Source organism: Serinus canaria, chromosome 4A (genome assembly GCF_022539315.1).
Source record: "Serinus canaria isolate serCan28SL12 chromosome 4A, serCan2020, whole genome shotgun sequence".
In the NCBI taxonomy this organism is placed as follows: Eukaryota; Metazoa; Chordata; class Aves; order Passeriformes; family Fringillidae; genus Serinus; species Serinus canaria.
This window is the reverse complement of record NC_066318.1, coordinates 12,316,858-12,330,048: the sequence shown is the minus strand read 5'-3', so window position 1 is coordinate 12,330,048 and position 13,191 is coordinate 12,316,858. Positions and strand designations below refer to the sequence as shown.

Sequence of the window (13,191 nt, the reverse complement as noted above, 5' to 3'; positions counted from 1 at the left end):
TTTACATAAAACTGAGAAGTGTAGAAAGCTTAAAAGGCTGTGTAATTCACTTCTGCAGCAAGAACACCATTTTCTCTAATATTGTTTGCATAAGTCAGCATTTATGTTGTCAATTTGCAGTGATGAATGTGTGATTAACATTGCTTCTAGGACAGAGGGGAACTGGTATCTATAGCAAGTCAAGAGGTTCTCTGGTTAAAACCCAAGTAACTTTGGCATTGCATATTCTGGCAGAGAGAAATTCTCCAATTCCTGTGTATTTTTAATTCACTCCTTTAGTTAGGAGGAAGGAGCAAAGAGTGAAATGTCATCCCTGATGAAGTCAGCGTCCCAAAATATTCATAGAACCATTTAGGTTGAGAAAGACCTAAGATCATCAAGTCCAACCAATTCACTTAATTGAGGCCAAGATTTCAGCAGCTTTATACAGAACACGGGCTTCAGGACTGGAATCTGTGTTTAGTTTAGGGTTTATAGTACCACTGACATGCAGAATCCCTTTAAAGGTCCCTGGGTAGGTTCGAGAGCCATGTTCAAAGAGCAGGTACTACAGGAGCAAGAGCTCTATGCTGAGCTGGTCATCTCCCTGCAGCAGGAGGAAAGGTGTGTACAAACAGCCTTTTTCCAATGAATCGTTTTCATATTCCAGCTGATGCACTCTGAGAATAGCAGAGGTGCTGGGTTGGTAAAGATGAAAGTGGTGGCGTAACATGAAGTAGTCAGAAACAAATGAAATATTCATTCCTCATGCCTTACAAAAGATTTCTGCTTCTGGCCATTACACAGACTTCTCTCTATACCCACTTTCTGTGGGACTAGATTGATTATCCTTTTTCTCTAAGTGAGGCTTGGTTTTTTGTATCTGTATTAATCAATATCCTGTTTATTGTTTCATTTTCTGAAAGACAGAGACTATCAAAGGAGCAGGAGAGGAACTGTTCAGGATGTTTCTTTCCTGGCCCACTTGTTCCATCCTTCTTAAGAGTTGTGCTCCAGTTTTTGGTACCACTTAGGAGAAATCTCAAACTGCTCTTTTAAATGTTTTGTCCTGCTCAAGCCCAGAGGAGAGCTCTAGATTCAGTAATAGATCATTTTCCAGTGCAGGCAGTCAGCAGAAGGGCACTGGGCTGGCAGATGTAAGGGTGCTGGTCTCAGCATTCAGGGCAGCCACACACAGGAGGCTGGAGCTGTTATTCTTTGGAGGAGTAAGTGTGAGTACTTCAGCTGTTGGAATAAAAATGCCCTTTTTTCAGACTGAAATCCCATTGTTTTTTACTGTTCTGTGAATTTGAAAGCATTTTGTCTCTAGGTTTGACCTAATTGGAGGCTCTGCCTCCAGGCTATTAATTCCCCAAACATACCTTTTGACAGAATGGCACCTGTAGTTTGGTAAAACCACAGGACTAAGTCTTCTGAGATATTAAAAATATAATACAATATGCAGCAGAAAAGAAGTGTCAGACTGGGTTTTATCTGCTTGTCTAGTAAATGGAAAACCTACCTCATAATTTAGGAGCACGTACATCCTGTTTCTTCTGCTTGTGGTCATTGCATAACTGTGCCAGTGTTAGGGGCTGAAAAGGAAGAGAGAAAAGTATCTTACAAATCCTGGGAAACCCAAGTAGTAAAAAGCTCACTTTTTACTCAGTGGAGAGGATCTGCAGTTCTCCAGCCTAGACATTGCTGTGAGAAATTAATGTAGTCTACAAAATTACTGCAAAGTGTTCCATAGGACTTTGAAATTAATGGACTATAAAAAAGATATAAAATAATACTGCTGGTATTAAAACTGAGCTAAGATGAGGTAATACTGATGGAAAGGCATTGAGTCTAAGATTGATCTTGATTTACAGCCAGATACGAAAGAATTGCTCTTGTACTACAGCTTAAAACCAAGAGGCAAAGAACTTGTTCTGTCTTCAGATGTCTAGTTAATAACACTTGTCATTAAATGGAACGTGGAAGTTACAGCCAAACAATATGCGTGACGTGATTGCTGTAAGTCTGCAGATGACTAATTACAAGGCATCTGCACAGAGATCTCCTGCTAGCAGCACAACACAGGAGCAGGCACTAGTCCTGTTCTTCCAGATCCATTTGTCAATGGCAATTTTTCTCCTGGAAAAATTTCCATTTTAACAGTGACATTAATACCGAAAGCAGATGAATTGCTAAGGAAAGACAAGATGGGAAGGCTCTGAACATTTGTTTTGATAGGGCAGATCTCTGTTGGTGCCTACCAAATGAGTCTGGTAATTCTGTCTGACCTGAAAAGTATAAAAGCTGCTGGGTTTTTTTATTTTTTTTCATTTCTCTTTAGTGAATGGTGCTTGGCCTCTTACATGCATCTTGCTTGTGTAGGATGGCAAAACAGGTATATTCTTGGCTATGTCTTTTTTCTCCTTTCTCCTTTTTTCTTCTCTCATCCTACATTGATACCTTTATTCAGACATTAGTGATGTTTCCTGTGATTTTGCACAGGGGTAATTAGAAAAATCTTGTTCACATACTTGCTGCTCTGTAGGGTGTAAGTTGTTCCCTTTGAAAGCCAGACATAGATCACACATATTTCTATCATTAGAAGTGTAATTGCATTCACACAAATCGGTGAATGAGAAAATCATATTTGTAGTATCTTCTTCCCCTTAATTCTTTGTTAAAATTTAGAAAAAAAGAAAGTTAATACCTTGGGCTCATGGTAGCCCAGGTTGAATTTCCTGTTAGTTTCTGTGGCTTAAGCTTATTGTACGACCACTTCATTCTGTTTTTGTGTAGTCATGATGTTTGGTGTTTGGGATTTCTGTGCTTACCAGCTAAAGGGCACAGTTCTGTGTTTTGTGGTCTCAGACAGTGCACACTCAGGGGGTGAGTGAGCACAGCCCCTGGCTCCTGCAGCTTTGCACTCACCACAGGAGTGTGAGATTTATTAAAGGGAAAGCACACACCTTGTTCTTTTCTTTCTCTTTTAACACAGCATGAGGTCCCTGATTTACTGAGGGAATAACTGGGGAAGATCTCAATGAGTGGTACAAGTAATGGGGCAGAAGATCAGTGCACACTCCCATCCAGTCAACTGATGCTGTGTACTGAGGGAGATCAAACTCTCCACATGAAGCAGCAGTGTTTGGGAGGTGATTTACATGTGCACACCTAAGTAGCAACTTCTAGTACCTGTTGTTACTACATTTGTTTTAAAGATGGGAGTTGGGAGACTCCCATCTTTAAGTTGTAGTGTCAGGTAAAAATCCACATCATGCATACAAGGTGGCTATATATAAATGACTGCTTACATCCCCCATTCCTCTTCCTACATCCTCCCTTCCAGTTGCCTATTTCTGTGAGCATGATGAATAGAAGGAAATCCACCCTGTGAATTTTCCCCATTCATAATCCTTTCTCTACCACCACACCATCATTACAAACAGATCTGCCATCTTTGCAGCCTACAAGTACCCAACAGAGCAAAGTGGACTTTACTCTGGTACTCCTTACCTGAAAAATTGGGGAATTGCAATTTTTAAGCACACTGGTGCATTTCTCTGGTAGCTTGGAACTGCACTGTGATCTCTTTCCTTACCATGGAAAATGACAACCTAAGGTACATCCATGCTCAAATTGCTTGAAATCACAAGGGACAAACAGCCCAACAAAGTAGGAAGAATGTGATTTCAGCTTATTTTTAATCTTAGTCTGGAGAAAGTGAGTGGTAGTTTTAATTGCTTGAGCCTCCTTGAGTTCTCCTTGTAGCCTAAGATATGACTTTGATAAAAGGTAGTTTATGTTTCTCATGGTCAGGTACTGCTTTGGCTGCTCCCTGGTCAGCAGGAGGCAGTTTTTCTTGGATTCAGGTATATAATGTGAGTGTCTTTTACCAAACTGCAGCCAGCATGTACAAACAGAAACCTACAGATGTGCTAAATGCACTTACTGCAGTGCCAGGTCCTGCTGCACTGGAGTGGGATTGTTGCCCAGGAGCTTTTGGTGTTTGCTGTTCATGTACAAGCCAGCCTAATACCCAGCACAGAGGGTCTGCAAGTAACTGCTGCTATTTCAAAGGTAATATTTTATATCAGATCCACTTTCCAGCCTTTAAACACACAGGCACATTCTCACTTCTTTTTCACCAACTGTCCCTAAACATTAGCAGGACAGTAAAATCTGTCTAGAGTGTGGATAAATGAGCAATGGAGAGCACAAAACTTTCCAAACTGTGAATTTGAGGCACAGGAGAAAAAAAAATGTGATGTTTTCTTGTTTTATATGGAAAATTGCCAGTTCCATTTTCTCATTGCTTGACTGTTTTTGTCAGAACAGATAGAAACATTTTGGGCTGATGGGCAGATAGGTCTCGCTGAAGCTTGTTGAAGCCACAGAGGCTGAAGTCTTGATCACTGAATGCTGCAAACAGTTTGCCTCTGGCAAATACATACTTCCAGTTTTGGCAGTGTCTAGTGTTTGAAAGAGACAGAGACTGATAGATTCTCTGGTCAGTTCAGTTAAGCAAACCTTAGACTCAGGTTTTATACTTTGCAGAGGGAACAGTTTGCATTATGCCTTGAGAAGATACTGGGGGGAAAAATACTTCTGTTTATCTCAGGCTTCTGCCTTGCTCAGTCCTTCCACCAAAAATTAAACGTGCTCTAGCTGTCAAAATAATTCATATATGCCAGATCTTAGCAGCCTGTCAGTGACCTGGATTCCCGAGGTGTTTTGCTCTGAGAGGCTTTGTGCAAATCTGCCACCACATTAGCATATCTCAGGTTCTGTAATGAGACTGATGTCTTCCCCACCTGCCCCATCTCCTTTTACAATAATTTCTTTTCCTCAATGAAACAAGCAGAAAAACCAACACATGGAATTTCCCAAGGTTCCAAGGGTCTTGAGACTCTTAGTAAAAGAAGGTTATCTGACTGCCATTCTGGATATCCCAGGCATGGATCCATGAACATCAGTTAATTAAATCAGGAGAGTCTCTGCCAATGCTGCTGGACATAGAGGCAGCTGCTGAGGGAGGGTTTGATGGCAGCAGCCCACTGGTCTCAGTGCTCACTCAAAGAGGCTGTAGGTGTGGGAATCACTGCTCTAGGTTGGATCTGTCTGTGGCAGGGCGTGGGGTGGGATGGTGCAGATCAATAATCAGCACCCTGTGGTTGTTGTAAATCAAGGTTTAACTCTCTGACAGGCTGCAGGCACAGGAAGAGACACTGAAATACCTTGCCTAATGTCTTTCCTCTCTCATTTCTGCAATATGTTGGTCTAAATAGGAATCTCTGGTTAGAGGTGGGCTGTTTCTGGTGGAGGGATCAGTTGTGAGGCTGGAGAAACAAGGCTCTCCAGTACAGGATGCAGGTGCTCCTTCCCAGGGTCCCACGTGCAGGTGAAGGAAGGCATGAGTTCCAGGAGGAGAGTTAACAGGAGCTGTCAGGAGGGCCATGGGGCAGCCTGGCTCACAGGGAGAGCTGGAGCAGCAGCTGAGGACAGCTGACATGTTACAAGAGAAGAAAGGCAGTGAGTGCTGAGAAAGCAGGGAGCCAGTCCAGAGATGCCCACGTGTGGTTGGTTATTAAAACCCAATGGAACCATCACAGTATGTATTTATTAACAACTTGATCACTCAGCTTCAGTTTTTTGCCACTTCCTGCCTTCCTTTGTCCCTTCATTGAGTGACAGGGAGTTCCTCAAGGCCAGCACCACCTCCTAAGTTTGGTGCCTGATGCCCAAGGTCACCCTCAGAGCAGCCCCAGCGAGCCCAGCTCCAGGAGGGCACAGCCAAGGACTGGCTTCTCCTGCTGAGGCTGCCTTTCCCTCCTTGCACAAGAGAAGCCTGTGGAGTGCTCTGCCCACATGGAGGGAATCAGTTTGGTGCAGGGAGGGAGCATGTGACAAATTAGCTGTTTGTAACCACAGCTGTGCAGCTTCTGTGGACAGAGCAGCATAAACAGTTATTATTTATTCTGGTTGTGCTGCCATGTCGAGCCAGCAGCGTTGCTCCTGCGTGACTTGGTCCTTCCCAGAAAGACAGCCTGCTGGTTTGGAGAGGACAGGAGGGCTGGGATCACTGCTAAAAGCAAACCTGAGATAATGGAGAACTCACAATCGGATATGCCCTGAATCAGAGAGCTGCCTTGGTTTCCCAGGTATTCCCAAACAGAAGTTAGCCTGTGCATGCTAGTGCATTTTAATGCATTTTGACAATGTCACAAGAGCCCCTTTGTTGCTTGTCTGCTTCGTCCTTGCTTGCACATGTGAATGAAGCTTTCCCATACTGAGCCACAGGCAGCCTCCAGCCAGCTTAGGAGAGCCTGTGTGTGTGTGTGTGTGTGTGTGTGTGTGTGATGCATTTCTAAAATATTTCCATTCACTTCTCAGGTATTCAATTTGAAACAGAGCTGCCCAATATACTAATCAGCAGAGAAAGAGGATGAACATGCTTCGGTGTTCTTCTTTTTTCTGTTGAATTTGTCAAATTGTGTAAAAAAAAAGAAGAGGAGAAAGAGTTGGAATAAACCAAGTCCTTCCTGGGAAATCTGGAACCAGATGAAAGAATGTTCTGCAACAAACAGCTTCTTGAATTAGTGAGGTCAGGACCTCCTGATCCTAAAAGTTGAAGTGCCTTGTTGATGCTCTCCTGCCACCACTGTGGTTGGCATGTCTGAGCCAGGCAGGGCCCAGTGGCATGAAATTGTGTTCCTGTCCCCTGCAGTGGTCAGGGCTGCCACAGCAGCATGTGCATGGAGAGCAGCCACTGGGAGCTAGGGCTTCTCACAGCCAGCACCAGCCCAGAGCGTGCTGTGTGGGAGAAACAACCACTGAGTTGTCAGTGGGGAACACTGAAAACAACCTCTCAGCCAGAGCAAGGAGGGATTTCTGTTTATAATGGAAACTTCATACTCAAGTGCCTGGTGACTATGGTCGATTTTTTACATTGGTGATGTGCATGAAGCAGAAAGATGATGGCACCCAAGTGCCCCTTTTAACCAAAATTATTCTGATTTGTTTAGTTGCTTTAAGGAGCGTATCTTTCTCTCTCAAGTTTGGGGCTGTAGTCAAATATATCTTAAGCAAAAGCAGTGTTACTAAATTCTGTGGAGTTATACCTGCCTGCACTGGGAGAAATTGGTCTTCTGGATTTTATGGTACTTGTGCAATACTCACCTGGGAGACAGGAATCTTGCTTTTCAAGAGAACATGACACCCAGCTAATTTCACTGCCTCTCTTACAGCGAGTCTTCTCGGGAGGGCTAAGCAACAGCATCCTATTTAAAAATCCTGTCCCAGTTTTGGAATACCTGTGCCATCAGAAAGCTATGGCCTTATTTTATCTGTTTATATCTAGTAACAGTCATGGGGAAATGAAGTTTTGTTTTCCCATCACACTTATTCCCTAGTGCAACAGTTACAGAACTGTTTTTCAGAGTGTTTAGAAAGCCCACATTTTCCCCCAGTAACTCAGAGCATAGGAATGTTCTATGGCAAAGGAAGAGCTGGCAAGGACATGCATGCCAGCATGTCAGCTGGCCAAGGGTGGGAGATCCCCCACCACTTCCTGCCTGAAGGTTCCCAGGGTGCAACTTGGGAGCACACTTTGTTTGTTTTGGACGTGTGAAGCCCCTGTAAATACTCTCTATACATGTCTGAGTTTTAAATATATGTAGTTAGTCTCTACCAACATGTTTCAGCCTACACAGGGCAACATCTGTTGAAACATGCAGCTCTGGCTTAATTTTAGCAGAGAAAATGAAGGAAAACTATTTCATCCATCATTAGACTAACATTAGGGAGAAGATTTAGGCCTGGTTCCATTTCCTAAAGCTAAGCAAATTTTGGCCTCATCAGCAAATGCCTGCTGGTGCAGCAGTGTCTGGCTGTGACACTGGGACCGTCTCTCACAGAGCAGCAATCCTGGCCCAGCACAGACACTGCTGCCCAGAGGGGCTCTCAGGTAACCAGACAATGTGCACTGCAAGCAGCTCTCCTCAGTTGTCCCACCTGTGGTCTTTGAGCACAGCCCATGTTAAAGCAATGTGGCTGGAGAGCACCGAGACAAGCACTAAAAACTCTGTAAGGGACAACTCTTGGGGAGTAAAGGGAAAACACCCAAAGGTCTCTTTGCCACTGTGCTAATGCTGCTGTGTCTGGTGATGGAGGGTAGATGAGCCCCTCCTAAAAGCTGTTCAGCAGCTCATTGTAGTCTGCAGACCTGCCATGATGGTCATGCACAACCAGCTTGTATCCTCTCACTCTCTTCCAAATGTCTCTGTAAACTGGATACCAGCATGGCAATGTCTGATAGTAATCCCAAACTGCATCTGCACCCTCAGCAACTGTGGGCACAAATCTGCCATTGTCCCTCTGGCCACCAATTTAGAAATAAGTGATGAGAGGTGTGAGACCAGCTGAGTGAGCCACCAGGCAGCCCTGCCATGTTCCAGGTCAGAGCCATACACGTTTGTGGGGTTGCCTGAAGATAGGCTGAATGTAGGGGTGGAATCAGCTGTCTGCACAGTGCAGAGGAGCTGTGCCCCCCCTGTGGTGACAGTGCTGTGACACTGTTGTCTGAGAGCACCAAAGTGCTGCAGTTGTGCAGTGACTGAGGCATAACTGCAATGTGTTTAAAAGTTAGTGTAAAATTTAGAAGTTGGCCATATGCAGCATAGCCCTGGAGTGGATCTGGTTGTGCTGGGATTGGCAGGGGGACTTTTCTGTTGTTATGAGCTTTTATTAGATGGGATTTTTAACAGCACTACATGATGGGAAGCACTTGGACTCGTAGCCCAGAGCTCGGAGATGCTTTACTGGGAGCTGGCTTAGAGGAATCAGTGTTCTTTCACTTTCCATTGCTGATCAGATACTTTTCTATATACTGCTTCCCTGTATTGATAAACAAGGTCATAATGCTTATTTCCCTTAACTTGAAGCAGCAATGTTAAGGTCTGATTAATCCTGTGACATACAGGTCATGCTTGTTAAAACTGAAAGCCATAGATGATTTTATGTGGAAGAGATTGCCATATGCTGAAATAGTATGAGAAGCATTGTTTCTAGTTTCGCTTTCTTTATATGTAGAAGGCAGGTTTCTTTTCCCTAAGATTTGTGAATTTACGGTCCATCATTTCTTGTAGGTCAAGATATTTATATAATTGTATTTTGAAAACATGTCCATTTTTATGAATGAGTGGCAATCCTTCAAAAGAATAAAGCTCACAATGCCTTAGACATAGAAGAATAAACAAAAATTAAGAAGTTTAGCTGTTACTTACTCTTTCTGGAATTTAAAACATCTGTGATAGGAACTTTGAAACTCTGTTTAGATAGATAGCTGAGAATTTGGTTTGTTTTGGTTTGTTTAGGAAGTATGCTAGTTATTTCAGATGTTTGGCCTATAAAGAATGTAAAACAATTTAATTGTCTCAGGTCTGAATTTAATTCGAATCACTGGCAGAAGGTCACTAAATTCAGTCCAGGGTTTCATTCAGATTTGCCATTTAGACCTAAAAAATGTTACCATAAAAATGTTGGCATGTTTGTTATGCAGGGAGTATAATGTCTTAATTGAAATGCAACCAGAAACTATTTTAAAAACTTCTATTACAGTTCACATGACAGACAGTATTTTGTAGCTTTAACATCTGTTTTAAAGCCAACTCTTGAGATTTAGCCTTTGTCTGACTATAACTCTTGATTTTGGTGAAGCTGCACACATTTAAATCCTGATTGAATTTGTCTCACATGATTGGCTTTTTAATTTTATTATTTAATTTTCTTTATCTCCAACCCAGTGTTGTAGTGGGGAGCTTCAGCACATGTCAGAATATGGTCAATAATGGATCCTTTCTTCTTCCTTTTATATTTTCACAGTTACAGGGATCCATTAAAAGAAAACTGGAAGATGATAGCTCTCCTGCCTCCAGTGGCGTGCCTGATGTCACTTTCCCAAATGACAGTAAAAGACTTTGTCTTGATGATGTAAACCTTGCCATGGGCCAAGGTGCCAATCCCAGCATGGCGTGTCCAGAAATGCAAAGTTCTCCATTCCCCACCGGTCACAGCACTTCTTCCCTGAGGGTCACAGGGCACCCAGTGCTCCTGGAAAACAATCACATGAATGGGGGTGGCATTGGCTCCCCATTCTCAGTGCCAACCAACACAGAAATAAATCAGAAGGGGTCAATAGGAGGGCAGACCAACAACATTGTCCATTACGATGAGAAAGGAAACAGCTTACAGTCTGTGGACCAAGAGCTGCAAGATCTATTGGAAGAGCTGACCAAAATGCCTGATCCTTCTCCCAATGACCTGGATCTGGAGAAGATTTTGTGCAGCAAGGCTGAAGATCCACTCAGTCTGAGTCATTCCCAACCAAACATAAGTACCACTCCAAAGTCCTCCCCGCAGACTTCCCACTTGGAGAACCATGTTGCTAACAAAGACTTTTCTCCAGGCTGCAATCCAACCAGTGGAGGATCCCCTCAGATGAGACCATCATCTGCTGGAGCTAACTTCCAGGTTCCTCCCTCAAACAAACCTGCTGCATCACCCATCTCTGCAGCAGCTCAGAACAAAAACCAGCCACCACCGATGCTCCCGGTACCCTTGCCCAACATGCCTGGCTCCAACTGGCATGCTCAGCAGCTAAAGCAGCTGGCTGCCAGCAAGCAGGTGTCTGGTACCAAGCAACAAGTACAGGCTCCCAGCTGGCCAACTATGTCTCCTCCTGGTCTCTCTCCGCCTTACAGGGCAGGATCATCCCCACACCATCAACCTTTTAGTCCTCAAAATGTTATGGTGTCTGGCATGGCTGCTAATAATTTACCAGGAAACAATATTCAGAGTCCTCAAAACACTCTGCTTTCAAGCATGACTTCCAGCAGCACCCCATCCAATGGCCCCTCTCCCCCCTATGGCTCTGAGAAGCTCTCCAGTCCAGCTCTGAGCCAGCAGCCCTTCAGCCCTCAGAGCTCCATGCTGCCTGCTCTGACTGCACCCAGCTTGCCAGCCAGCAGCATTAAAAGCCCACAGAACAACCTGGTTGCCAGCATGGCCTCCACAAATACTGGACCTTCTCCACCGTACAGGCCAGAAAAGCTGTCAAGCCCTGCTCTGCATCAGCAGCCCTTCAGTCCTCAAGGTACATTAATCTCTAACATCACTCCCACCAGCAATCCCACAAATATGCAGAACTCGCTTTTTAAATCAATGACTACAAACCAGACCAAAAATATGAACATAATTATGCAACAGCCATCCAGTAGCTTACAGCCAGGTCTGGTGAATGAGAGCCCTGTTAGCCAAGACCAGTTTTCTTTCAACAACACCAAACCACTGTCTCACTTTGCCTCAGAGTCAGCTACTCAAAAAATGTCCCCTCTGACAGCAGGACAAGGACAGCAGTCCCTCATTCACTATCTCCAGCAGCAGCAGCAGCAGCAGCAGTCCCCAGCCACACAGCAGTCCCAGCAGAGCAACAACAGCCAGTTCCTCCAGCAGCAGTTCCGACAGCTGATGCAGCCACATCGGATGCAGAGACAGATGCAGGCTGCCACACTGCCATCTCAAAGCAGACAGGTGAGAACCTCTCTTCTGTCTTACATGGCTTATGTGAAAATACCAAATCGCTTATTTTCTTAATTTGCTTTTTCATTTGTGTTTCAAATGCGACGTCACTAAATTTCCGAGGTGTGCACAGTCCATACATGGACAAGGCAATAACAATCTCTGGTGTTATCATAAGAAATTTATTTATTTCTTCAACTAAAAATGTACCGTAATTCCACCATGCATTCCCTGTTTTAGCCTGGTGGAGAACATTGTGCTGTTTTAAAGTAATTTTTTTACTTGTATAGGTGATAGTCTCTTTTAGTTTATATTATAATCTCCAGAGATATTCTCCTTGCATGTTTCATGTTATCCTTTCAGAGGGAATATCTTCTTTTTATCTTAGTGCCCTTCAACAAATTCGTCTCTGTGTTATGCTTCTGAGGCTAGAAAAGATCAGGTGGGGTGAGAAGTGAAGTTAAAATGTGTCCTTCATGGACAGCAGGTCAAACAGTACAGCTCCTGAATAGCAAAGAGGCAGACTTGAAATACCTGTTACTAGCATTTGCCAGAAGCCATTCCCTGCTTTGGATGAGGGCCATTCCCCACCCATGGTGATCTGTGATACCAATCGAGCTGGTAAATGCAAAAATGCAGCTGGCAAAAGTGAGGCACGGCCCTGGTTTCTGTCCAGCGACCTCCCCCCTGAGACTCAGTGAGAGGTGTGAATCTGCTGCCACCCCAGATCAGAGAGATGTGCTGTGAACAGGGTCCTGGGAGCAGGGAAGGGCTCGGGGACTGGGTCTGAGAACAGCCTGGCTCTGAGGAATAAACATCTTTTTGTTTGGAAGAATAGTTGGAAACACTGAACCTCACCATCAAACCAAGGGCTTTGTTAGGCTGAACCAGCACTTTGTGACCAGACTCCTCCAAGGTGCTTACTGAGCACACAGTCACTCCATCAGCAGCTTGGGGAGGACTGAGACACTTCTCTCCCAGTAAAGCAGAGACTGATCACTGAAATTCTACTGGGATCTGCTTGAGAGCTGAAGTGTGAAATGCACTCCAGAGCCAGGTTTTCTTTGCCCTTTTTCCCTGCAAAGTGACTGGTTCTTAAGGAGGGGGATTTCATCAATCTTGGTGTACTGCTGCTGTAACTAAATATCATAATGTCCTGTGGCAGCAATGAGAAATAGGGCATAGTTACTGTCAGCTTCTGAGGGGTCAGTCAGTGAGGTGCACTGGCACTGTGCCTCTTCAGGATCCCCTCGCTCTTTTCCAGTTGTGCTCCCTCCTTCCAGGCAGCAGGGAAGGACTGGTGCCTCAATGAATTTGTCTAGAACAGTAACAGGGGGCACATCTAGTGCTCTTTGGAGGGTTACCAGTGAAAGGCCCCTTATTCAACAAAGAGCAGTTTGTAGCTCCAGGCACATGAGGACCCTGCTTGTGTTGGGTGGGCCCAGGTTAAGCAGAGAGTACAGTCTTGCTGGCTGGGGATCCTGGCTGTGGACAGACATACAACTGAAAGGGAGCAAAGTGCAGCAGTCCCACAAATTACTGCCCAGCAGATGTTTTACTCTGGAGGCAGGTGTGGGTGAAGAATACATTCATGGTGTATTCTTGCATCTTGCAGGAGGACTAGTAAGTTGCTAACCA

The 13,191-nt window shown here is 44.4% G+C and overlaps 1 protein-coding gene across 2 annotated transcripts in view; it reads left to right on the top strand.

Annotated features, from left to right (window-relative positions):
* Window positions 1-13,191, top strand: part of MAMLD1 (mastermind like domain containing 1) — an 82,097-nt gene that overhangs the window by 38,030 nt on the left and 30,876 nt on the right. For both annotated transcript variants that reach the window (XM_018914300.3, XM_050974373.1), the window contains exon 2: window positions 9,859-11,565. In XM_018914300.3, coding sequence (XP_018769845.1) covers window positions 9,859-11,565 — 1,707 coding nt within the window. The remainder of the gene's footprint in view (window positions 1-9,858; window positions 11,566-13,191) is intronic.